General features: G+C 40.7%; 1 protein-coding gene across 2 annotated transcripts in view; it reads left to right on the forward strand.

Moving 5' to 3' along the window:
• Positions 1-236: 236 nt before the first annotated feature.
• The window catches only part of FAM102B (family with sequence similarity 102 member B), an 86,468-nt gene continuing 58,813 nt past the window's right edge, over positions 237-27,891 (forward strand). For both annotated transcript variants that reach the window (XM_044002754.1, XM_044002755.1), the window contains exon 1: positions 237-509. In XM_044002754.1, coding sequence (XP_043858689.1) covers positions 361-509 — 149 coding nt within the window. In that variant the 5' untranslated portion in view covers positions 237-360. The remainder of the gene's footprint in view (positions 510-27,891) is intronic.

Here is a 27,891-nt window from a genome sequence, read left to right on the forward strand (position 1 = left end):
GGACCGAGACTCTGCACGCACGCACGCACAGCCAGGGCGGCCGTGGCCGCGCCGCGGGGTCCCCGGGCGCCAGCGCGGCCGCTCTCCGCCGGAGCCCCGGGGCCAGGCGGAGCCCCCTCTGTGAGCGAGCGCCTCCCCGGGGCCCGCCCGCCCCGGGCGCCGCCGAAGCTCCAGCGACCGGGGAGGCGGTGGCGAGAGGCGGCCGCGGCGGCCGCTCTTCCCCCGGCCCCGCTCCGGGCTCGGGGAGCTGGAGACCATGGGTCGGGGCTGAGAGGAGGCTCCGGGGCGCTGAGGGGGCGCCCGGGCCGCCCCCGGCGCGCCCCCTCCTCCCCGCCGACGCCCCGCCCGGCTCCGCGGCGAATGGCTTTCATGATGATGAAGAAGAAGAAGTTCAAGTTTAAGGTGGACTTCGAGCTGGAGGAGCTCTCCTCGGTGCCCTTTGTCAACGGGATCCTCTTCTGCAAGATGCGGCTGCTGGACGGGGGCAGCTTCAGCGCCGAGTCCTCCAGGTGACCCCCCCATCCCACCCCCGCCTCCCCTCCTGTCCTTCCCTCCTTTCTTTCCTTTTTTCCTCCCTTCCCTCCCTCCTTCCTTCCCTTTCCTTTCCCTCCTTCCCTTCCTTCCCTCCTCCCTCCCTTCTTCCCTCCTGCCTTCCTACCTGCTTCCTCCCTTCCCTCCTTCCTTTTCTCTTCCCTTTTCTTTCTTCCTTTCCTGCTATTTTTTCCTTTCATTCGTTCCCTTTTTGCTTTCTTCCCTTTCCTTCCTACTCTTTCTCCTTTCCTCCCTAGCCCCCTGGTTCTTTCCCATTCCTCCTTTTTTGCTCTTCCCCCTCCGTTTCTTCTCTCCTCCCTTCCTCATCTTACCTCCAGAGAGTGAGATAGCTTCCAGGTCTCCCTGAGAAGCTGTTTTTAAATACACGGTTTTTGCTCCTTCCAAGCCCTTCTCTAAGGAGAAACCTTGTCCTATCTCTACTCTGCAAATAGCTTCTAAGATTGCTTCTCGACATTTTTCTCCTCTCCTTGTCCCTCACCCAAGAAAGTAGCTTGATAGAGAATCCCAGTTACTGGCCCTGGTGCCAAATTGGTGGTGGAATGGATAGAGCAGTGTTCCTAGTCAGGAAGACCTGAAATCAAATCCACCTTCGGACATTAGCAGAGTGACTCTATGCAAGTCACTTCAACCTTTGTATGCCTCGGTTTCCTGTACATCTACCTCACATAAAATAATATTTGGTAAAGCATCATACTTAGCACAGTGCTTGGCACATAGTAGGTACGATTTAAATGCTTATTCCCTCCTTGATTTCCCATTCCCCCTTCTGTCAGAAAGCACTCATTCTACAAAAGGAACTTCTCTTTCCCAGGAGACCAGCTTGATATGAGTCAGTAGTCAATTTATCCAAGGTCCAGGGAGTGTATGGCATGTTATGAATTATATATTAAAGACTAGGCATGGTGCCTGCCTTCAGGGAACTTGTAATGCTATTTCCTATTCTTCCTTCTTAAAGTCTCTGTCTCTGTCCAAAGGCTTGTGGCTGACAGGCCCTTAGACTTGAGAGGACTGACATTGGACCATTGGTGGTCATCACAGTTGGGTTTTTGTGTTCTTTGCTTTGGGTGGTATTGTGGATTTGTAGATTCAGGAACTGTGAAAACTCAGGCTCAATTCCAGTCAGATATACTACAGAAGTGGCAACAATTTTTTTTTTTGCATTCTTTCGTTATAGAGCTACTTTTTGAATTATGAACTAATACTGATTAACTTTGAAAGACCTCGAAAGGTTTATTACTGGAACTCTGTGGGTCCTTAGTTCTTTCCAGTTCTGAATTTGCTATCTCTACTTGTTACACAATTAGCTTAATCCTATTGTGTGCCCTTAGAGAATGAAGCATTATTGTTTGGTTGTGGGGTGGAATGAAGTAATATGCTTTAAAAATCTGGAGATTTTCCAGCCTTGGAAGAAATGGAGAAGCAGCCTAGTTGACAAGTCCGTCAAGTCAGCCAGAGTGAGGTTCCTTTAAATTAGAAAGTAGTAGCTTTAGAAAATACTGTATTGAAGAATGAATCTTTGTTCTTTGGCTTGGGGAGAGGCATTAGTAGCAACTGTTGATTTTTTTTTCCACACTAGCTGTAGTCTTAAGTATTTAATCCAAGAGGATTTGGTTTTCCTTTACTTGTAATGGTAATTACACAGTAGTGAAAGGCACCGCAGAAGAGTGGATAGAGAGCTGAATTTGAAGCTAGGAAGACCTGGGTTCAGGTCCACCTCTGACGCCTAATGGTTGTATGACTGGGCAAATCAATTAACTTCACAGAGCCCTAAGGCCGAGGTGTCACACACATGACCCAGCACTTTCCTCCTGCAACCCCTATCCAAGACTCCTATGCCTCCCCTCTCTTCCAACTATAGGAATCAAGCTGTCCGGGGCTGTGTTGCTGCCTGATGTCTAAAGCTTGAAGGTTTTTGACACAATGTTTCTTCTGGACCACCTTATTTCTGATGGTTACTATCTATGTGACCTTGGGCTAGTCACTTATCTACATTTTCCTCAAAAATAAAATGGAGTGAAATTAAATAGCATCTGAAAGTAGGAACTGTTTTGCTTGCTAGTGTTTATATACAGAGCACTTAGCACAGTGCCTGGCACATTTAAGTGCTTAATAGGTATTTTATCATTCTGTCAGTGAAAGTAGATGTCCCCTAGGGATCTCAAATTCCTTCCAGTTTTAGCTATATTATCATTTATGATTAGACTTCTCTCCCCGTTTTTCCTGTGTCCTGTTTTTCATTCTGTCTTCAAAAGTCAGTTGATTTTAACTGTAGACCATCACCTTTTCATAGATAAAAACATCTTTCTATAGTGGAAAGAGCTCTGGATTGGAGTCAGGACTTAGGTTTAAATTCAGGATCTGGATTCTCCATCCCTTAGTTTCCATATTTGCAAAATGAGTCTATTAGATCATAGAACCAATGATTTCCTCCTCTCCTCATTTTTGTAATATTATCTTGGGAAAATCTCTGGTTTCCTTGCTCCATTTCAGAATTCTTGTAGAATAATTTCTAATTAAACTTGGTTTCCTTAAAAAAAAAACAGTACTTGAGATAAATTAAACAAACTTCTTATTCAGGGTTACCAATTGTCATTGCTAACAGTATTTCAGCTTTGTTATAGATTAAATTGGATTTAAATTGTGCAAATCTGTAACCTAACCCTCATTTATAGAATTGTTTCTACACATAGATGCTTTCCAAACTCCAAATAATCAATTTATAATGAACTTTTGAACATAGGCACTGTACAGTTTCAATACTCTATACCTATTTTCTTTGCATTTATACCTTTAAGTGCTAGAAGGTATTTCGAGCTGGATAATAGTAGAAAGTTATCAATAAAATCAACAGGCATATATTAAGTAATGATTATATTCCAGGTACTGTGCTAAGCACTAGGGATCCAAATAAAAGAAAACTAGTTCCTGCCCTCTTGGAACCTACCATCTAATCAGAGAGTTAAATGGGTGCATAACAGGCTGTATTCTGAGCTGCTGGAGGGGTACAAGAAAACTGTGCTGAAGGTAGCTCTTGAGCCAGTGACTCAGTGACTTTTTGTTTTCAGGGCAATGAGGGTTAAGTGACTTGCCCAGGGTCACACAGCTAGTAAGTGTCAAGTGTCTGAGAACGGATTTGAACTCAGGTGCTCTATCCACTGCACCACCAGCTGTCCCCCCTCCCCACTCAGTGACTCTTAAAGGAAGCCAATGATTCAAGGAGCCAGAGGTTAGAGGGGAGTGGAGAAATGGGGGGCCAGACAGTACAAAGGCCTGGAAATAGGAGAGGAAGTGGTGTGGGGGAGGAATGTAGCAAGGAGGCAGGTATGACTGGACTAGTGTACCTAATAGAGAAGAGTCAGGTGTTAAAAGATTAGAAAGAGAGGAAGGTGCCAGACTGTGAAGGGATTTAAATGACCACCAGAGGAGTTTCTATTTGCTCTAGAGGTAAAAGGTCTCCTTTGGAGTTTATTGATTGGAAAGCTGGCATGGTTAGACCTAGGTCTTAGAAAATTCACTTTGGCAGCAGAGTGGAGTGTGGATAGGATCCAGTAGGTGAGACTTGAGAAAGTCCCACTAAGAAGATTATTGCAATAGTACATGCCAGAGGGGATAATGACCTGAACTGGGGTGGTGGCCCTGTGAGTAAAGAGAAAGGGATGAATTCAAAAGATGTTGTAGAAAAAGAAATGGGGGGCAGCTAGGTGGCACAGTGGATAGAGCACCGGCCCTGGAGTCAGGAGTACCTGAGTTCAAATCCAGCCTCAGACACGTAACACTTACTACCTGTGTAACCCTGGGAAGGTCACTTAACCCCAATTGCCTCACTAAAAAAAAAAAAAAAAAGAAAGAAATGACCAGGGTTGGCAACTGAACAGCCACGTGGGATGGACTGGAGTGAAGATTTGAGGGTGACAAGGATGTTGTGACCCTGGGTGAATGGAAGGATGACAGTGCCCTCCACCTCCACAGGGATAAGTAAGTTGAGAAGACGACTGGGTTTGGGGGAAAAGATAACGAATTCTGTTTTGGAGTTGGAGATCCCTAGGGGACATCCACTTTCACTGACAGAATGAAGCACTGAAATGTGCCAGGCACTGTGCTGAGTGCTCTGTATATAAACACTAGCAAGCAAAACAGTTCCTACCCTCAAGAACTTGCTGGAAAAGGATGGAGGTTGAGAAGAGGCACCAAAAAGAGGTTGAAAGGGGGCGTGGCCAAAGTGTACTTGCTTGGGGGCATGTGGAAGGGATGTTAGAAGATTCCTTTCCAGGCTGGCTTCCTGTAAGAGAAGGCAAAAAGCTCATCTCTCACAGCTGAGGGGGAGGCGGCTGGGGGGGAAGGGTGGATTCCTAGTTTCTGCTGGGATACAGAGTTGGGACTTTGCTCTTCTGAGAGGCTAGGACTAGATAAATAGATACAGTCATCTGCCCAGAGGTGATAATTGTGCCTATGGGATGAGGGAATCACTAGCTAGAGAATTCTGCTGGAAAACTGAAGAGGGCTTAGGGGATTGGGAATACAGTGGATCGGAATGATATGGTTGGATATTTAGCAAATGAGACTGGTAGGAGAGCCAGCAGAAAGCATTGTCAGGAAAACCAGAGAAGAAAAAGTACCTAGGAAGAGAAAGGGATCAATAGTGTGGTGTTGCAGTAAAGTCAAGAAGGATAAGAATTGAGAAAAGACCATTAGATTTGGCAAATAAGAGGTTATTGGTAACTTTGGGAAAAGCAGTTTCACTTGAGTGTTAAGGTCAGAAGTCAGATTGCAGAGGCAGCTAGGTGGCGCACTGGATAGAGCACTGGCACTGGAGGCAGGAGGACCTGAGTTCAAATCCAGCTTCAGACACTTAACACTTACTAGCTGTGTGACCCTGGGCAAGTCACTTAACCCCAATTGCCTCACCCCCCCCCCAAAAAAAAAGTCAGATTGCAGAGGGCATAGAAGGGAAGTAAAGGCACTGGAGTGTAGATTACCTTTTCAAGGAGTTTAGCTGAAAAGGGAGAGAGACAGGATGGTAGCTAGCAGGCATGGTAGTATGCAACAAGGATTTTAAAAGGAAGACTTGGGCACGTTTAAGCAGCAGGAAAAGAAAGAAGAGATAGAGAACAGGGATAATAATGGTGGGGACAATAAAAGGGTAGGGTCAGAGGTACATGAAGAGGGTTGGCCTTGACAAGCTACATCATCATTATAGACTCGAGTAAAGGAGGAAACAGTGGGGGGTATCAGTGGGATATTAGATGAGGAGAAAGAAGGAAAACCGGCCCTATGGAGTGGCATCCAAACCAGCAGTATGTAATTTCCCAGTTTGTGGGAATTATACAATAATCCTAAAATATGCCTCAGTTTCCTCATCTGTAAAGTGAGGTCAGTAATACTTCCTACCTTACAATGTTGTGGTAAGGTTGTACTTTACAAACTTTAAAATGGTATGTATATGAGTAGGAATTATATCTCCTTGTATGGCGTTGTAGAGTTCATCGTTTTGTCCATTCATCTGGGCTCTTACCACTTAGTAAATATCTGTGGTCAATTAAATGGCTTTAAAAATAATCATATTACAGATCAAGTCGGATTTGTAGACTTTTCCAGCATGGAGAGGAGCATGGCTTTGTAACGATTGGAATGAAGCCACCTGCTGGAGACTTACTGTAGAAAAGTTCCGCCATGAAAGGAAGGTCTTTGAGGGCAAGAACATGCTTCTTTTCTTTGGCTTCAGGAAGTGCTAGTGGGAGGAAAAAGGAAGAGCTGGGCGCTCTGACTCAGGCTTTTTCCTAAGGACAGTGGTGGAGAAGGGAGCTAGAAATGCGCTCTCCCTTTAATAGATAGGAATGTAGGCCTTTTTCTTCTCTCTTTACCAAATCCTTATTCTCCTTAATAATTGCTTAAAAGTCTAACTCTTGCTAAAGCTTATAAATTATTGGCAACCACTCATTAGATATTTTAGACAGACTAGCTAGAATTTTAGCCCTAACAGCTTAAAGAGTGTTGCTTAGGACATGTATAAGCTGTATCTGATTGCTTACTCCCTCAGGGAAGGGGGCAGGAGAGAGAATTTGGAAGTCAAAACTCACCCCCCCCCCATAATGAGGGTTAAGTGACTTGCCCAGGGTCACACAGCTAATAAGTGTCAAGTGTCTGAGGCTGGATTTGAACTCAGGTCCTCCTGAACCCAGGGCCAGTGCTTTATCCACTGCGCCACCTAGCTGCCCCCAGAAAGTCAAAACTTTAAAATTTTTTTAATTAAAAAAAAAAAAGTCTTGCCAAGGGACTTCACCGTCCATAGGTTTCCCAAACCTTCTGGGAAATAAAAATTCCCCCCTCCTTCAAAAAATGTTGGACCCCTAGAATGGAAAAGTAAGAGCAGAATTGTCAAAGACTGAACCTTGATGAATTGGTTCAGGTGGCAGTTTGTGGAGGTAGCCAGGTGTTGTACGGTGAGAGAAAGTATGTAATTGTAGATTTCAGTCTACTGCATATTTGAGTAGATCCTTAAGTGCTACCTTTCTAGGGAAGCTTCCTTGACTAGAATTACCTTGCAAATAATAATGTCTTGATCCATCTAAGGAATATTAGGTCATGCTAACTGATTTCTTCTTGTAGGAAGATAGGATATTCTCAAATATCATTAAATATTTGTTCACATGAAAAATAAAGACAGAGGCATTTGTGATTTTTTGGTTTAGTTTTGTTTGTTGTTTTTTTTGTTTGTTTTTACCAGATTTATGACTTCATTCTTTTAAAGACTTTAGGTAAGGAAACTCCCTCCACCAATACAGATAAACAACTGACTGCTCTGCAATTTAAGGCCTGGAGAGCTGCCTGTGAGCACCGAGAGGTTATGGGTTACTCTATCCATCACGCCAGGCTGCCCTTTATAATGTCTCTTGAATTCAGGAAAAGAAAGGTGTAATGAATTCCTTTTTTCATGTTGGGAACATGCAATTTGCAATTTACAGGCAACGGATGAGTAGTGACTAGAGAGGTGGCCTTGAAGCCAGCAATGCCAGGGCTTTATTCTTGCCTTGGACATGTGCTGGCTGTGGCCCAGGTCAAGTCACATAACTTCCCAGTGCTCTAGTCCAGGTGGGTCAGACCCAAATAGAAAAGAGGGCCACTAAACCTTACACGAAGATTCCTGCCTGCATATTGACTTGGAAAACATTTTCTCTGACACTTGAAGCTTAGACAGTCAACAAAAGAATAAATCAAGCCCTGATTTGTAGTACTTGACCATATCAGGTGCTTATACTGAAAATTTAACTCTGGGCTCCAGCCCAGCTGACCAGCACACCCACTGGGAAAGCTAATGAAAGAGTTGGTAGTTGAACCGAATTTAGAGTCAGGGGCTACACTCAAATATCCATCAGTTACTCAAGCTGTCTGTATCTACATATCCCTCCTCCTTTTCTGAGCCTACAGGCCTGATTAGAGATAACTTTAGTGAGAGTATTGGGGATTATGTATTGAAGAAGATTCATACTTATTCTTCTTTAATATGTGCAAAATTTCTGTATTTTCAGTATTCTCTGGTTTGGGGTTTGGGGTTTGTTTGGGGGTGGGGTTGGGTCTATTTGCTAATGGCTAAAATACAGTACTTTATAGCTTTCACATGCAGCTGTGGTTAAGCACATGTGAGTTTTGGGAGTGTCCAGGAAGCTAATGTGCACATATGTTTATTGGATCTTTTTCTTTGTAAACAAGTTGTAGGCACTTTCTTTTCCTATTAGTGTTTTCTTTCTAAGGTTTTCACTCATGGTATGTTAAGTGTTTTTAAAACTGTCTTTTAAGAGATGAACTGTAGTAAATAGCAAATATCAGCAAGTCTCTAGTAAGTACCTTCTGTTCATGCTACCCAAGTTCTTCATAACAATACAAGAAATTATAAATCCATAATTCATATTATCCTCTTTTAGCATAATAAAGATGGTACACTTTGCTAAATGCTACTCTATAAGAATTGATTCAGATAAAATTATGTAACAGATTTGCCCAGAGCCATTATGTGTAAAGCATGTTTACAAAATATCATGGATATATGCACATATAAGGTGTAGGTGTTAAATAATGAAATAGATTATAAACCAACCTCATTTATTAATGGCCACTTTTTTGGTTCTTTTTTTTTTATTTTGCTGAGTTATTTAATGAAAAGTACCCCTTTTAGTAACTTCAGTGGTCTCTAGGGCTCTTTGCCCACAGATTGGGAAAAACTGCCTTAGAAATTATTTAGTTCAACCTCTTTTTTCCCTTTATTTTAAAAAATAGGCTTTATTGATGTCCCAGTCATTTATGAATGTAATTTTTTCTCCCTCACCAAATGAGCCCTTGAAACAAAAAACAATAAGCAAAAACAATTGATACAGTATTTGTCACATCTATACTTTTAGTCCCTTCCACCCCTTTACTGAAAAAAGAGCTACTTTCTCAACTCTTTTCTACAACTAGGCCATTAAACTAGTCTTCTCATTTTACAGATGTTGGACTGAGACACAAAAAGGTTAAATACTTGCCCAGTATTGCACAGTTAGTATCTTAGGCAAGATTTGAACCCACGCTTTCAAGACTTCAAATCTAGTACCCTATACACTACACCAGGTGTCTCTTAATTACTTAACACTCAGTTTTGATTTAGTGTTCATCCCATTTTCATTACTGTTACCATTGTATATATTGTTTTGATTTTTACCCCCATCAGCATCAGTTCATGTAGCTTCCCTCTCTAAATTCATCATTTCTTACAAGTCAATATTTCATGACATTCATTGATCACAGTTCAACCTTTCCAAAATCAATGAGCATCTACTTTGTTTTCAGGTTTTTTTGCTACCACTAAGAAAGTGCAGCTATGAATACCTTGATGTATATGGGACATTTCTTTCTTTAAAGATATTAAGTACATACTCTGTACAAGCACTGTTTAATGTACTGGTAAAAATAGTAAGAATCTGGAAGTCTGCATGGTAGGTAGACTGAATCAAGAGACACAACATCAGGGTTCCATTCCCACCTTTGCTACTTCCTCTGACACTTTGAGTGAGCCCTTTCACCTGCTAGGCCTTTTTTTCCTTAACTGTAAAATGAATGGGTTGAACAAGATGAACTTGTATTTTTTGAGACTGGGTCTTCTAGTGCTTCCAGACTGTAAGTGCCTGTGCAGGCAGGCCAGATCCCAGTTCTGATGGGCACAGAAGCTTTAACTGACACCATTTTCCCAACTTGGGCTGGTCTCCTCCCATGGGTAGCCTGGTAGTCCTCTATTCCCAGGGGCTCACTTTATTGGTGCCAGACTTAGTAGATAATTTCTGTATGAGGGAAAGGGGAAGGTATCATGGAAAAGATGAGGTTCAAGCTGGGTCTTAGAGACTATATCAAAGTCTTGCTACATTAGAGCCATATTTCATAGATTAATCATGTTGGAGCATGCTTACCATAGCACCTTGATATTATTTTCCAGAAATATTTTTAATGAATATTTCATTGTATTATTAAGGATGACAAATATGTTGGGATATAGAATGAAATACAATGAGAAATAATTTTGATTATAAATGAACATTTAGAGTAAAAGGGACCTAAGAAGAAGGAGGCTAATACCCTCATTTTACAGATGAAGAAACTGAAGTTTAGAAAGATTAGGTCATTTGCCCAATCATTCTACATATTAGTAGCCAAACTGGGTCTAAAACATGTTTCCCTTCACCCAGTCCAGTGTTCCCATCACATTAGTTTTTTTTTTTAATATATACTCAGACCATATCTGATATATAATATATACTCAGACCATATCTGATATATCATGTCCATTTCTGAATGCCAACATTTTAATAGGGTTATTGACAAACTGGAGTAAGTCTACAGGAAGAAGGCCAGGAGAGGAGAGATCTAAAGATTGTCACCATAATAATAGCTTATATTTATAGAGAGCTTTATGGTTTGCAAAGCACTTTACCTCTTCCTCACAAGAACCATCCCAGAAGACAGGTTGTGACATTAGTCCCGTTTTATAGAGGCTTCAAAAGTTAAAAGTGAAGGGATTTTCCCAAGGTCCTAAAGTTAGAGCCAGGGTTTGAACACCTCCCCCCCCCCCCCAGTCTTTTATCAGGATTGGGATTTATAAATGGAATGTATCTTAGAAGTCTAGTCTGGCCTTCTTGTTTTATGGATGAGGAACTTGAGGCCATGAAAGGGTCATAAACTTACCTGAAGCCATACAGGTAGCAAATAGCAGATCCTGGCTTTGAATGAATGTCTTCACCCTGACCTTTTTGACTCTGCTACTTCAGAATTGGATCTGGGGCCTTATTTGAAAGTTGTTTGGAGGGGAATGTTGGAAGAGTTCAGCCAAGTGCTTTCTCTACTCAACCCCTGAATGTCAGAGCTTAGCTTTGAACCTAAATTCTCTGGCTCCCAAATTCAATGTTCTTATATAGGTAGTCAGGTCAAACTCTTAAATAATTATGGATCCTGTGGTAACAATTATTGGAGTTTAGCTGACTCATTTGGGAGGGGCCACACCTGGTCCACCCTGAAGTTACTTATGCTACTGAGGTCAGAAGGAGAAACCTCTCCATAGGCAGTTTTTAAAGGACCTCTCCTTTCGGGGAAGGAAGATTGAACGGGAGTCTGAGTTGCTTCCTGAATGCTGGCTCTTCTCTTGTCTCTCTGCCCTTTTCGGTGGCCGGAGCAGATGTCCCAGGTGTGGTGAGTGAACACAAAAGCCCTGCATTCCTTTGAATTAACTTAATTGGAAACAAGCTGGGGATTATATAGACTTAGGTTAGAGCTAGGAGAATTTATCTGTATTTCTTTTTCCCTATTTCCTTATCTTTGATTTTTATTAATTTCACCTTTGTTGTTTAATTAATTCCCAAGTAATAAAATCTGATCCTTTTGTGGAAAAGAAGCTGTAAGGCTCCTTTCTTATTGGCCTGGGAGAAATATCTAAAAAGGCAGTTTGGAGGGGAGGGAGCTTTGAACCTAGAGGTCCCTCATTATTTCCGGGACCCCAGTATTTCGGCGAGTCACCCAATTAACTCTCCACATATTAAATTTGGCCCCCACAATCCCATTTAGGAGACTCGAAGTGTTCTGGGCTTTGATGCAATCAGTTCATCCACAAAAAGCTAAAGGATCTTACCATCAACAGGGAATACCTCTTTCACTTGGTCTCTGCCTCCATACATCCTCCTGGACAAGAACGTTTGACAAGCATCAATCTCCCTGTTTCATGCCTCAGCTGATAGTAATTATCAGAGGCTAAATGAAAAGTTATATCTGTTGCCTCTAAAAGCAATCTTACATAATGTTAACCAGTGCATAAAAACTACCTTCTTAAAAGAAAACCTTTAAGGCTGCATTTTCTGCTACTTAATTGAATACTTTTTTTTTTGTAGTCAACAAACAAGTATAATAAGGTCATGTATTTTCTATACCTTTCAGTCAATTTTGTAACTATGAATTGTGTTTATATATGTATTATGATTGTCTTTATAGTGTTTTCTAGCTGTCCAATCTGAGACCCAAGTCTAAAATATTGTCTATGAACTTCTAAAAAGCATCCAAAATCTAGTGAGAAGAAAGTGTTTGGCCTAAAGGAGGTACAAATATACTTTGGGAGGAGGGGGGAGGGCAGTGAGGGTTAAGTGACTTGCCCAGGGTCACACAGCTAGTAAGTATCAAGTGTCTGAAGCTGGATTTGAACTCAGGTCCTCCTGAAACCAGAGCCGGTGCTTTATCCATTGCACTACCTAGCTGCCCTGGTACAAATATACTTTTAAATCACATCAACATTGTAATAATAAATACAATTCTTTGCATATATTACATTTTTGATTAAACATATTGTACTGAATTAAATCTAAGAATTTTTTTAAGTCAATATTTTGAATAGGGAAGCCTGGCTTGTATTGAAGTTAGTTGTCACCATCATGATTGCATTTATTTGGGCGGGGAGGGATGGTTCTGGAATAAGGATCCAGAAGCAGCATTTAATAACTAAATGAGTCTCCTTAGTTCTCTCTCTCTCTCTCTCTCTCTCTCTCTCTCTCTCTCTCTCTATATATATATATATATATATATACATATATATATATATATATCACTTGAATTTAACAGGAATTATAAAGTAATGCTAAAACATAACCAATACACTTTAAACTATTTTCCACTTGTGAATTGTGAAATAAAATTGTGAGCTCTAACAGAAAATTCTTTTTTTTACAAAATTTATTTGGAACTTAATGAACACAAAAGGACATTTCCATATATAAAGTAGAACCTAAAAAAAGATAATGTGAAGCTACAAGTTTCTGTTATGTACTGTTTGCTTTTTTTAGTATAATAAATTCAGCGTGTCACTTTTTCAGACTGTCTTGTTTGTGTTCAACTGATATTCCTTCTGTTTTTTGTGCATTTTTCAAAATGCTTCAATAACCTTTTTTTCATTTCTTTTTGGCAAACACTATTGCTAGCTCCCCTGTCACTTCCTGTAAAAAAGAAAGAAATCCTTGTAACAAATAAGCTTAATCGAGCAAACAAATCCACAGATTTGCCATGTCCAAAAATATCTCATTCTGCATCGAGTTCAGCATCCCTCTCTCAGTAAGTGGCTGGCATGCTTCATTGTCAGTCCTCTTGAATTGTGGTTGGTCATTGCATTGATCAGAGTTCTTTGTCTTTCAAAGTTGTTTTTCTCTGTAACATAGTCACTGTAGAAATTGCTCTCCTAGTTGTGCTTTCCTCACCATGAACCAGTTCTTACAAGTCTTTACCAGTTTTATCTGAAACTATCCTGTTTGTTTTTTTTTTTTTATTGTACAATAAAATTCTATTCATATGCCATCGTTTTCTTTTCAGCCATTCCCTAACTGATGACCACCTCTTTATTTCCCTTTTTTGGTGCTACAACAAAAATGGCCACCATAAATATTTTTGTGTATGTGGGGCTTTTTCTCCTCTTTCTTTCATCTTGTTGGGTTATAGATCGAGCAGTAGTATTTCTGGAGCAAAGTGTTTGCATGATGACTTTTTGCAGCATGTTTCCAAATTGTTTTCCAGAATGGCTGCACTAATTAACCAATAGTGCTGAGTGCCTGTCTTCCTATATCCTTTCCAATAAGTCATTTCTCTCTTTTTTAATCTTTTGCAATGATAGGCATGAGTGGGGACTCATTTCTGTAATGAGTGATTTGAAGCATTATGGCTGTTGATAGCTTGGATTTTTTTTTCTTTGAGACTTACCTGTTCATAACATTTGATCATTCTGTAATAGAGTAAAAATTGACTCATACAAGGCTTTTCTTTGGATACAAGATAGGTCTTATATTTCCCTCTTTCCATGACTTCTTTTTTTTTTTTTTTTTGGTGAGGCAATTGGGGTTAAGTGACTTGCCTAGGGTCACACGGCTAGTAATTGTTAAGTTTGAACTCAGGTCCTCCTGAATCCAGGGCCAGTGCTCTATCCACTGCACTACCTAGCTGCCTTTTCCATGACTTCTAAAGGCATATTTCCTTAGGAAAGGAACATTTTTCATAACAACGCTTTTTTTAAAAAGCATATACACACACACACAGAGAGACATATATATACACATATACATACATATGGGGCAATGAGGGTTAAGTGACTTGCCCTGGGTCACACAGCTAGTAAGTGTCAATTGTCTGAGGTTGGATTTGAACCCAGGTTCTCCTGAATCCAGGGCCAGTGCTTTATCCACTGCACCACCTAGCTGCCCCAGTATGCTCTTTCTATATTTAAATCTATTGCTTGATTTTTTTGAAAAAAATGCTCAGAATTTTCCATTTGAATTCTACTTTTAAATAATGTAGCTTAGAAAATGGCATATACCCAAGAATTATTTTGTCTTAGTGAAAATAATAACATACCTGTAATATTGATTTTTGGGTCATTTTCATGTTCATTTAATTTCATTTAACTGAATCATTACTGGAATAACTTATAACTAAATTTTTATAATTTTCCTAGTTCATCAAAGGTAATCCATTTTAAAACAAACTAGTGGATTCTGTGGCAATATGAAAGGATTCCAGATTTTATGTTTTGTTTATAGTTTTTGTAGGCAAGCCCACCCCTAACCAAAATGTGATTTTTCTCCCCTTCCTTCCCCTACCCCCCAGCCCCAACCCTCATCTTCTACCTCCAGATATCTTTGCCAGCCTGGGGTTAAGGTATTGCCTTTAGAAAACACAGTTAAAATATTACCTTGAGGGTGCAGCTAGGTGGCACAGTGGATAAAGCACTGGCCCTGGATTGAGGAGGACCTGAGTTCAAAAATGACCTCAGACACTTGACACTTACTAGCTGTATGACCCTGGGCAAGTCACTTAACCCTCTTTGCCCCAACCCCCCCCCCAAAAAAAAAAAAACTTGGACCCCCATGATGGTCCCATGACCTGGGGCTGATAGGACCATGAAAGTAAAAGGAATGAAAAATAAGTTCTAATAGGACATTGGGAAAAACTGAAGGGAAATTTGTCCTAGGGTTTTTGGCCTTTGGGCTCAATTAGGCAAGTGTTTAATTAAACTGGTTACTTTGTCCAACAAGGTAACCCCAATTCTGTATGTACAGACGTAGCCACTCTTAAATAAAGAAGTAATGCCCAACTCCCTTCTGGTTAGGAGTACTCTACAATTGACCTTTACCAGCAGAATGGAAGTCTTCCCTAAAGTTCCCAAGAAGATTAAAAGATAGTGAATCTCTCCAGGGGCAGCTAGGTGGCACAGTGGATAGAGCACTGGCCCTGAAGTTGGGAGGACGTGAGTTCAAATCCAACCTCAGACACTTACTAGCTGTGTCACCCTGGGCAAGACTCAACCCCAATCACCTTAAATATCCAGGGCCATCTCTAGTTGTCCTGATGTATATCTTGCCAGTGGACCCAGATAGATCTGGAGGAGAAAGTGAGGCTGGCATAGGAGTTCCTCCCTTAAATCCAATTCAGTACAATTCATAACATCTGTCATGCTCAGACTTGCCCAGGGTCACACAACCAGTAAGTGTCAAGTGTCTGAGGCTGGATTTGAACTCAGGAACTCCTGAATCCAGGGCCGGTGCTTTATCCACTGCGCCACCTAGCCGCCCCCGATTGTCTGGCTTTTGTATTTGTATCCCTAGTATTTGGTAAGTAGTAATTGTTCTCTTCAAATGGTTTTTAATATATTCTTTAGAATAATATAATAAATTTATTATTTATTAAATAAAATAAATTTTTTAAATAAAATTTAAAATAACAAGTAAAAACTAAAAGCTTGATCCTGAAGCAGAGTGTTTTATATATACATGTTTTCTAGAAGCCAGCCCCTTGAGGTGGATCATCCCATTAAGTACACAAGTAATTACAGTTTTCAAGCAGAGTCAGATGGAACAGAAATCTTGTAGAGAAAGGAGAGTCATGAGGGATTTGCACCCATAGTGTTTTGTCCAAGAGGAGCTCGGTGACAAAGAAGACAAAACCACAGGGAAACAGAAAATAACTTTCTCTTGGAAATAAAAATGTTTAGGTCCCAGGGGTTAATAGGACATAGTCACAGATTTAGTTCCTTAGTTGGGCAATGAGAGCTAGCAATTAATACATATAGAAGGAAGTAGCATTCCCATCTACTGGCTCCTATTTTACTGCCTACAGACACAACCAAGTCTTTACATCCTTTAAAAACCCTCACTAGATTGCATCCACTCCTCTAATTATCTCCCCATACTTCTTACCCACTTTTTCAGCCATACTCTAAGCAAAAGATGACTATACTTGGTCCCCCCTTCTCTCCCCCTCTTTTTAACACTTGGCAGTTTGCTTTCTGACCTCAATACTCAAGTGAAAGCACTCTAAGTTACCAGTGATCTCTCAGTTGTCAATTCTAATGGCCTTACCTCAGTCTTCGTTATCTCAGTCTGCTTCTTGACCTTTCTGAAGCATTTGAAAGCATTGGCCACCTCCTCCTAGGTCCTCTCTCTTCTTTGAGTGCTTGTGGCACTGCTCTCTTGGCTCTTCTCCTTTCCACCAGCTACTTCTCAGGCCCATTTCCTAGCCCATCCTCGTCACGCCTTATAGGATGCCCATAGCTCTGGCCTAGGCCTTATTATTCACCTTTCTCTCCACACATTCTTATTTTGTGGCCACATCAGTTCCCTTGGGTTCAGTTACTGTCTCTATACAGATGAGTTCCAGATCTATTTATCCCACTCTAGCATCTCTCCTGAACACCAGTAAAGCATTGCTAACTGCCTATTTAGATATTTCAAACTGTCTATAGATCCTATAGGTATCTGGAGGTATATCCAAACATATGCAAAACAAATCATCATCTTTTCTTACCCAAACTCACCCCTCTTCTAAACTTCCTTATTACTACAGAGAACACCACCATTCTTCTAGTTTCCCAGGTCATAACCTCAGTATAGGCTAGTAACTCCTCATTTCCACTCACCCTGTATATCCAACTGAGTTGCTAAATCTGGCTTTTTTTCTTAATATCTCACTCCAACCCCTTCTTCTCCACACACATAGCCTCCACCTTAGTTTAGATCCTCACCCCTCTTGCCCATATTATTATATTGTTCTAATTTTTTTCTTTTGAATAGAATTTTATTTTCCAAAATATATGTAAAAACAAATTTTAACATCAATTTTAAAAAAACTTTGTGTTCCAACTTCTCTTCCTCCCTCCCTTCCCACCCCCCACCCACAAGAACTCAAGCAATTCAAAATAAGTTATACATGAGTAGTCATGGAAAACATTCCCACATTAGCTAGGTTATGAAAGAAAACAGTCAAAAAAACCCAAAACTTCAGATTAAGGAATTGTCAAAGAGGAAAAAAAATATTTTTTAAATGTGTTTCCATCTGTTTTCAGATACTATCAGTTCTTTCTCTGTAGATGGGTTGCAATTTTCATAGGTCCTTCAGGGTTATATTGGATTATTGCCTTGCTGAAAATAACCACATGCTTCCCAGCAGATCATCTTACACTATTGTTGTTATTTTATATACAGTACATTTCACTCTGCTTCAGTTCATGTAGGTCTTTCCAGGTTTTTCTGATAGTATCCTGTTCACCATAACCTGTATATAGTACCTTAAACTTGACAGAGAATTTTCTTCATAATAGCCCAACAAAGTAGGTACCATACGTTTTGCCACTATAATCAATCATAACTATTTCCCTCCATCCTATTCCGTTCCCATGATTTACTCTATTTCCTATCTTCTTTTAACCTATTCCTCCTCAAAAGTGTTCTACTTCTGACTGACCCCCTCCCCCGCTCTGCACTCCCTATTTTCACCCTTCCTTCCTTATCATCTTCCCCTCCTACTTTCCTGTAGGCTTAAATAGATTGTTCCTCCCAATTGGATGTGAATGTTATTCCTTCCATGAGCCCACTCTGATGAGATTAAGGTCTTTGAGCTAATTCTGTGTTCTAAATTTTTCTTCCTCCCTCCATCCTCAACCCTCCCTATGAAATCAAGCGATTCAATATGTCATACTTGTGCAGTAATGCAGAACATCTTCACCTTCCTCAAAAGTGTTTTGCTTTTTACTGCTCTCTCCCCCAATCTGCCCTTCCCTCCTTCCCCTCTTCTCCCCCCCCCACTTATGTCCCTCCCCTCCCTCAGGGCAAAAATACACTACTATACCTACTTGAGTATGTTAGTCCTTCATTGAGCCAATTCTGATGATATTAAGGTTCACTCACTCCCCAACTCCTTCCCTCTCTTCCCCTCCCCTCCATAAGCTTTTTTCTTGTTTCCTTCATGTGAACTACTTCTCCCCAGACCATCTCTCCCCTTCCCCTTCCCCCAGTCTATTCCTCCTACACCTCAACCCTGTTTTAAAGATGTGATCATGGGTTAGTTAGGTGGCACAGTGGACAAAGCACCAGCCCTGGACCCAGGAGGCCCCAAGCCCAAATCTGGCCCTAGACATAAGACACCCCACCCTGTCTGCCCCACAAAGAACAAAACATAAATGCTTTACAGATATCATCCCTTCATATTCAGTTCAGACCTGTGTCTTCTGTGAATTCCTTACTGAGATAGTTCTTATGAGTTCAAAGTATTATCTTCCCATGTAGGAATGTAAACAGTTTGATCTTTTAATATCCCTTCTGAAGTATTTTTCCTGTTTACCTTTTTATGCCTCTCCAGGGTCTTGTATTTGAAAGTCACATTTTCCATTCAGTTCAGGTCTTTTCATCACAAATGCCTGAAAAGTCCTCTTTCTCATTGAAGTCCCATTTTTTCCTCTGAAAGATTACGATTAGTTTTTCTGGGTATGTGATTTTTGGCTGTAGTCCCAGTTCCTTTGCCCTCTGGAATATCATATTCCATGCCCTCCAGTCCTTTAATGTAGAAGTTGCTAGATCTTGCTTTATCCTTATTGGAGCTCCACAGTATTTGAATTCCTTTTTTCTAGCTGCTTGCAATATTTTCTCCTTGACCTGGGAGTTCTGGAATTTGGCTATAATATTCCTGGAGGTTTTCCTTTTGGGATCTCTTTCAGGAGGTGATCGGTGGATTCTTTCAATTTCTATTTTAGCTTCTGCTTCTAGACTATCAGGGCAATTTCCCCTCACAATCTCTTGGAGGATGGTGTCTAAGCTCTTGTTTTGGTCATGGTTTTCAGGTAGTCCAGTGATTTTCAAATTATTTCTCCTAGATTTATTTTCCAGGTCAGCTGTTTTTCCAAGGAGATATTTCACATTGCCCTCTATTTTTTCATTCAATTGGATTTGCTTTACTGTCTTGGTTTCTCATAAAGTCACTAGCTTCCATTTGTTCAATCCTAATTCTTAGGCAATTATTTTCATCAGATAGTTTTTTAATCTCCTTTTCCATTTGGCTTTTCAAACTGTTGACTTTTTTCTCATGATTCTCTTGCATCACTCTCATTTCTCTTTCCATTCTTTCCTCCCTATCTGTACATCTTCCTTCTATCTCTCCTATTTTCTCTTCAGAGTCCCTTTTGAGAGCTTCCATGGCCTGAGACCCAGTTCATATTTTTCTTAGAAGCTTTGGATGTTGGAGCTTTGACCCTGTTATTATCTTCTTCTTCTGAGGTTGTATTGTGGTCTACCTTTCCCCCAAAGAAGTTTTCAATGGTCTTCTGCTTTCTCTGCCTACTCATCCTGGCTTACTATTTCTTGGCTTTTAATTCCTTCTTAAAGTGTAGCGCTGCTTCCAGGACACACTGTTCGAGCTACAGGGTGGCCCAGGGGGTGATTGGGCTTTTTCTCAGCCTGCCTGGCCTATGAGTAACCATGGCCGAGTTCTCTTTGACTGGGAAACAGAAGTCTGATTGAACTCTGATTCTCTATGGTCAGAAGCTTGGTGTGCCTGTGCCCCTCCCCCACTGGGCCACAACTACTCAATTCAGCCCACGGGTTCAGACCGAGGGCGCTTTGTCCCAACTCTAGCAGAGACTGCCTCCTCTTCACCCCAACCTACTGCCGAACCCCCTCACCAGTCCGTGATCGGAGCCTCAGAAGCTGCTGGTGCTGAAGACTCTGACAGGCACTGGGAAGCACTGTCCCTGGCTGGGTCCAGACGGCACACTGAGCTGTTCAGCCTGATCAGTAGGTGATTAGAATTGCCCATATTATTATAACCGCCTCCTATGTGGTATTCCTGCCTCAAGCATCTCCCCATTCCAAATACATCCTCCAAACATCCCCAAAAGGAATTTTCTTCAAACCCAGATCTGATCTGCCCCCTCCCCACATACACATATACACTCAATAGATTCCAGCTGTTACCTTTAAGAACAAATGTAAGCTCCTCTATTTGGCATTGAAGGCCCTTTTAAATCAGATTTCTCAGCAGTCACACCCTCCCAAGTCTCCTCATCTACCTACAGAGATATAGATGACATGCTTATTAAATTTGCAGATGACAAGCCAGGAAAGGTTGCAACAGTCAGAATAAACCTTACTGAGCTAGAATAATGGGTGAAATGTAATAAAGACAGTGTAAAATCCTGCACTTGGGTTAAAAAACAAAATTTCCACAAATTCAGGATGGTGAAGTGTACGTCTCCTATTTGTCACCTTCTTGACACTTAGACAGCTATTGCCTTAGATAGCACCTTCATCGCTTCTCATCTGATTATTACAGTAGCCTTCTAATTGACCTCCCTGCCTTGGATTTCTACCTACTCCAATCCATCATCTACCCAGCTACCAATATGATTTTCCTAGTACGTAGCTCTGACCATATCACTCCACTACTCAGCAGACTCTAATGGCTCACTGTTGGCTCTAGGATCAAATATATACTTGTTTGTTTCAACCTGACCCCAGCCTACTTTTTTCAGTCTTCTGGCTGTCCTCCAATGTGACTGTCCATCTCCCAGTGTCCCTGGAATGCACCCCTTCCTCACTTAAGCCTCTGAGAATCTCTAGTTTCTTTAAGGCTTAGCTTAGGTGTCACTTTCTAGAGGTCTCTGCTTGTAGACCCTGTCCTGTCCTCCCCATCCTCCCTATCCCAAGCTTCTAGCACCTTCTTCCAAAAAGTGATTTGCATCTGTTTTTCCAACTTTAAAGTTATAAATGCTAGTTACTATTATAAGGGCATGTATGTAGGTATGCATGTTTACACAAACATATTTTTTCTGTCTCCCAGTTAGCATGAAAGTGGGCAGGGAATGTTTTGTCTTCGTAGCTCTAGCGAGTAGTAATGTGCCTGCATATAATAGATTCTTTTTTTTTCCTTTTTTTTTTTTTTTTTGGTGAGGCAATGAGGGTTAAGTAACTTGCTCAGGGTCACACAACTAGTAAGTGTAAAGTGTCTGAGGCCGGATTTGAACTCAGGTCCTTCTGAATCCAGTGCTTTATCCACTATACCACCTAGCTGCCACCCACATAATAGATTCTTTTTTTTTTCTTTTTTTTGGGGGGGAGGTTTGCAGGGCAATAAGGGTTAAGTGACTTGCCCAAGGTCACATAGCTAGTAAGTGTCAAGTGTCTGAAGTCGGATTTGAACTCAGGTCCTCCTGAATCCAGGGCCGGTGCTTTATCCACTGCACCACCTAGCTGCCCTACATAATAGATTCTTAATAAGTGCTTATTGATCAGTTGGAAGTTTGTGTCAAAACAAAATTTGTAATCTGTGAGCCCAGTATAAGACAACAGCATGGATCTGACCTAGTATATGACATGGCAGCCTGCATTATTAGAGCAAAAATAATTAGAGCATTATTAGGGCAAAAAAAGCATGGTGATGGAGGACTTTGACTCAGCCCTGGTCAGACTACATATGAAATATTGTTTTTAGTTCTGGGCCCCACATTTTAAGAAGGCCATGTCTAATATGGAATCAGAAATTTTACCAGGACACACAATGGTGCCTTAAAGCAGGGCTTCTTAAACTTTTTCTATTTGTGACCCCTTTTCTCCCAAGAAATTTTTGTGCAACCCCGAGTATATAGATATATAAAATAGGTATATATAACCTTTTACTATTGCCAAATTTTTCACAACCTCCTACATTCAGTTACATGACCCCATATAGCATCTCAACCCACAGTTCAAGAAGCTGGGTGTTAAAAGAACAGAAAATCCTTAACCTAGAGAAAGTTGTCCATGTTCGTATATTTGAAGGGATGTCTGATAGAAGAGTTTACGCCATAGAAGACCAAATGAGAAGCAATTATTTTCCTCCCAACTCTGAGATTCAGTCAAGAAGAATTTAGTAAGCAATTACTGTGTGCCAAGCACTGTGAAAGGTGGTGTAATGTGGAGAACTGGGCCTGGAGTCAGGCAGACTCATTTTCTTGGTTACAAGCCTGACTTCAGACTCTTACTACCTGTGTGATCCTAGGCAAGTCACTTAACTGTTTACCTCAGTTTACTCATCTGTAAAATGACAAACCACTCCAGTATCTGCCAAGAATACCCTAAATGGGGTCACAAAGAATCAGACATGATGGTAACAATTGAACAACAAAAGCACTGTGCTAGGCATTGGGGAAACAAAGAAAGGAAAAATACAATTCCTGCCCTCAATGGAATTCACATTTTAAGGGGAGGGACAACATGCAAATAAAAGGTATATTTTGGGACTAGGAAATGATGGGATTTGAACTGAGTGTTGAATGGAGTGTTCTAGGTATAGTGAGATAGCCAACAAAAAGAGAATCAAGAGATGAAATGTTATTGTGTGTTAAGGAACAGGCCAGTATCACTGGAGTATAGAGTGTGTAGAGGAGAGTCAAGCTTAAGACTGGAAAAGTAGGAAGGGAAGCAGGTTGTATAAGACTTTAAAAGCCAAAGAAAGGATTTTCTATTTGATCCTGGAGGTATTTGGGAGGTACTGGCTTTTGTGGAGTAGGAGGCTGATATGGTCAGACATGCACTTCAGGATGATCACTTTGGCAGCTAAAATGGGGAGAGAAACCAATAGATGAACTATTGCAAGAGTCCAGGTGTGAAGTGATGAAGGCCCGTACCTTGGCAGTGTCAGAGGAGAGGAGTAACACACAAGAGGCGTTACAAAGGTAAAGGTGGCAGACCTGGACAAGAGATTGGATCTGGGGAGTGAGAGTGAGTACTTGAGGATAATAGCTAGGTTACGAGCCCAGGTGACGGGAAGGTGGTGGTCCCCTCAACTAATAGGAAAGTTGGGAAGAGGACAATGTTTAAAGGGAAAGATGATGTGCTCAGTTTTGGACTTTGAGGTACCTAAAGGGCCTCCAGTTTGAGATCTCTAAAGACAGTTAGTGATGGGGCTCGAAGCTCCCTGGCTGGTAATTTAATCCAATGGGGGCCGAAATCACCAACCAAGATAATTTGGAGGAAGAAGAGAAAGGTCCAAGACAGATTCTTGGGGTATATATCCACGGTTAGTGAACCCGACCTGTATCAAAAGCCTAGAGAAGAAAGACTATCTAGGAAGAAAGGGCAATGACAGTGGCAGAGGCTGTAGAATAGTCAAGGCCAAGAGTTGAGAAAAGCCTACCAAATTTGTTAATTAAGAGACCATAGGTAATTTTGGAGAGTAGTTTTGGTTTGAATGATGAGGCCAGAAGCCAGATTGCAGAAAGTTTAGAAGCAATGAAGGGTGAAGTCTCTAATACAGTGCTCTTTACACTATACTTCTTCTTTGTCTTTAGCAGTTAAATTTCAAAACTTTTAAAATAGTAAACTGGATTAACTGAAAGGAAAATCGGATGCTAGGCTGATTTTTTTTAATCTTAATTTTTGACAGTCATGTTAATTTTAAAAGAGTTGCACTACCTTTTGAGGCATATTTTTTTTTGTTGTTTCAAGCTTTCTTGTCCACAAATACATATTGATCAAGCTAACTATAAAATGGCTTATGAATATTTTATTTAAAATTTCTCATTAGAATAGTCCCTATTCAGTTAAGAGATCTTATTGTTAGAATGAGGTTAAAGAGAGTCCTTAAATCAATGAACCATATACATTGAAACCTCAGCTTGGAAAAAGCTAAAAAGGGAGGGAATACATTTTCAAAGGTCACAAGGAAAAAATAATTAAAAAATAAAAAGGTCACAAGGGAAAAAATTCCACAAATGCAGTAGTAATGATGAGTTGGGAAGTAGGTGTGCCTGTTAGAATTGCATATGACCTTTAACTCCTCATACTGTCATGATTAGATTGAGACTGGCTGGACTTAGATAAATTTGATTGTCTAAATAATTCACAATAAATTGTGAATGTGGACCACTCAGAGCCCAAGGGTTCATATAAACAATTACTTTAATAAAAACGTTCAATCCATAAATATCAGTCTGCAAGGAGATTCCCTCAAATTTCAGGAATTCCCAGATAACCTCCTAAAACTTTTCTATAGCCTTCTTGTCCACAGGGCTAACATCTGGTGTTGAAATTTACTCAAACTGCCACAGGTCTGCTGAAGTGCTTCTTGTTTCACCATAGCTACAGTTGAAGGTGTGGAAGTGTGGAGGTTAATTTAAACCTGTCTAGTTTGATGGCCCACCACACTTTGCTACTAGGATTTTTGCATAATAAAAGGCTGTTTTATTTACCCTCAAGTATCTCTAACTGGGGCAACTGGGTAGAGGTGGATAAAGCCTGGAGTCTGGTAGACACATCTGCTTGAGTTCAAATGTGGCCACAGACATTTACTAGCTGTGTGACCCTGTGCAAGTCACTTAACCCTGTTTGCTTCAGTTTCCTCATCTGTAAAATGAGCTGGAAAAGGAAATGATAAACTACTCCAGTATCTTTGTCAAGAGAAGCCCAAATGGGGTGATGAACAGTCAGACACAACTGAACAACTCGAATTAATGAAATGTTTTAAGAAGATTCTGTCATGACCTTCTCCTCACCTATTCCAGACTTCTACTACTTCTTAAGTCTTCCAGACCTCTCTTACCTAGTATTTTGGGTAATAAAATACATAGCAGTAACATTGAGATTTTTGCCTATTCAACTTTTCCTTCATTCCTCTCCCACCCCGGACAGTGAGAGATGCCCTTTGCTCTCAAAAGCCTAGAGGTGTTGCTTTCAGAGTTTGTGAGAAGACTCATTGTTGGTCAAGCTCATGGCACTTTTGTATTTTGTAGGTATTCTTGTGTTGTATCAACTCTGTTTTCTGTGTGAATTTACCTGCTTTGAGGAAGCTAGATGGCACAATGAATAAAGGTCTGGGCCTGGACTTAGAACTGAGTTCACATTTGGCCCTGGACATTTACTTGTTGTGTGAATCTGGACAAGTCACTTAAACCTCTGTTTGCCTCAATTTCCTCATCTGTAAAATGGGGATAATAATAGCCTTTGCCTCCCAGGGTTGTTGTGAGGATCAAATGAAGTAATAATTGTCAGGGGCTTATTAGCACAGTACCTGGCACCAAATAAAAACTATATACATGTTAGCTATCATTTTTTTTTTACTACTATTATGTAGGTTAGCCACTGAAAATGTGATTTATGGTTTTAGGTCAACTTCCTCTTTGTCTATCTCCTCTTGCAATCATTAGTTTAATTTACCTCTCCACAACTTCTCTATCCTATAGTTTTTTGTCTAAATCTTTCCATAAGTCCTATATCAAACAGTAGTTTAGAAAGCTCATTTAGCAGTGTTCCTCTCTTTAAAAAAACACAACCTCTTACCCTCCCTACTTTTTACAAATAATACACACAAATAATTTTATCTTGTATTTTATTTAAATTAAGAATTTATTGCAGTTTTTATAATAGCATGCAAACAAATCTATTTAAAATTACACACATGGATATTTATTGATTAAAAATCCTTTTTAATATTCATAAAAAAATATAGAACCGTACTTTCATTGATATAAATAAATCCTGGATAGAAAAAGTACCAGTCACAGCTGCCTTTCAAAGTAATGGTTATCAAAATGCTACTGAGACAATGTAGAACTGTATGTAGTACATGGATCACAGAAGTGGGGGTCACACCTTGACACCAAGAGGGCAGTGACAACCCCATGGTGTGTGTGTATATGAGATATATCAGTAGGAAGATGGAACCCATCTCACTCTCCCTGCATTAGCCAATTGTGGGACTTAACTCCATTGCAACCAGACCTACCCTTGTACCTCAACACTTCCCCCCACCTTCATGCTCCCACTGTCTCCCATTTCTGATCGGGGCATTGCATCCCTCCCAATCACCCTGGAAAATTATCATCTTAACCACTACCTGGGCATCCACAGCAGCTTCTGTTCAGGTACCATTGGGACAATCCCTACCCTACCCCCAGCATGCCTAGCTTCTGTTCCCTAGATTACCTTATGGCTGTGCAGTGACCAGTAAGAACCTTTCCTCCACCCACTTTTCGTTTTTGGTAGGACAAAGTCAGACAGGAGGAGCAGGAATGGATTTTCTTCACAAATCTCATAATATTTTCTTTTTTCTTTTTTTTTTTTGATGAGGCAATTGGGGTTAAGTGACTTGGCCCAGGGTCACACAGCTAGTAAGTGTTAAGTGTCTGAGGCCGGATTTGAACTCAGGTACTCCTTACTCCAGGGCTGGTGCTCTATCCACTGCTCCACCTAGTTGCCCCTCATAATATTTTCTTTCTCCCCAAACCCATCCATCTTCCAAATCTTCCATACTTCCCTGTTTTCTAGCTGATACAGTCGTGTTAGACTCAAATAGAAATGGATCCCTATGGGCTGCATGTTGACTTAGAAAAACATAAATTAGCATTCTTTTGTATTTTTATTTATTTTGTTAAATATTTCCTGTTTACATTTTAATCTGGTTCTGGCCACAGTTGGGAATTTTGCTGGCCAGAAATTTGACCCCTTTGGATTAGGAGACCACCATACTTCCATTCATTCTATTTTATAATTTCAGGTCACTATCTCACCTCACATATCCAGTTATTGTCGCATCTTGTCATGCTTCTCTCCATGACATCTCCCTCGTGTCCCTTCTTTCTACTCACAAAGCTTCCACCTTAATTCAGGACATCATCTCTTCTCACCTTGTAATAGGCTCCTAATTGGTTTCCTTGCCTCAGACCTTGCCCCACTCCAATCATTCATCCTCCCTACAGCTGCCAAAGTGATTTTTCTAAAGTGCAGGTCTAATCACAGTCAGTCCTCCTCACTTAAACTTGAGTTGCTTGCTTTTAATTCTAAGGTCAGATGTCATTTTATCCTGTTTTAATTTACATTTTTGCATAAGTAATACATAAATGATAAATAAATTAATATATACATATTGGGAGTGCATCTTCAAACATTTCTATAAAGAGTGTAAAATCATAAAAGTGTGGAAGCCACTGGTGTAGTAGAGAGAATTGGTCTTAGGGCCAGAAAGGACTGAGTTTAGGTCCCACCTTTACAAACTAGCTGTGTGACCCTGGACAAGCCATTTGAGAGAGGTCTCAGTGACCTCTCTAAAACAAGAAGGTGCAGAAAAGGGGCCTATCTGCACTGGTATAGGAAGTGTCTCACCTGGAATTCTGAGCACCAATGAAATCACAGGTCTGGGTCAGGAAAAAAGAAAGTTAAAAATGCTAGGAACATTTCTGTCACTAAAATCAGAGCACTCTTTATTCACTCATGGCCAAAACATGTTCAGGTTCAAGTATTTGTTTTAGCATCCCGTATCCCATGGTGAGTCTATTACCAATCTATTCTTATTCACATGAAATAAGATCAGTCCATGAAAAGAGTTCCTTTTCCATTCCTATTAAGAAACATCGAGGTCAGCAGCTAGGTGGCACAGTGGATAAAGCACTGGCCCTGGATTCAAGAGGACCTGAGTTCAAATCTGACATCAGACACTTGACACTTACTAGCTGTGTGACCTTGGGCAAGTCACTTAACCCTCATTGCCCTGCAAAAAAAAAAA

The sequence above is a fragment of the Dromiciops gliroides genome, chromosome 4 (assembly GCF_019393635.1).
Source record: "Dromiciops gliroides isolate mDroGli1 chromosome 4, mDroGli1.pri, whole genome shotgun sequence".
NCBI classification, from domain to species: Eukaryota; Metazoa; Chordata; class Mammalia; order Microbiotheria; family Microbiotheriidae; genus Dromiciops; species Dromiciops gliroides.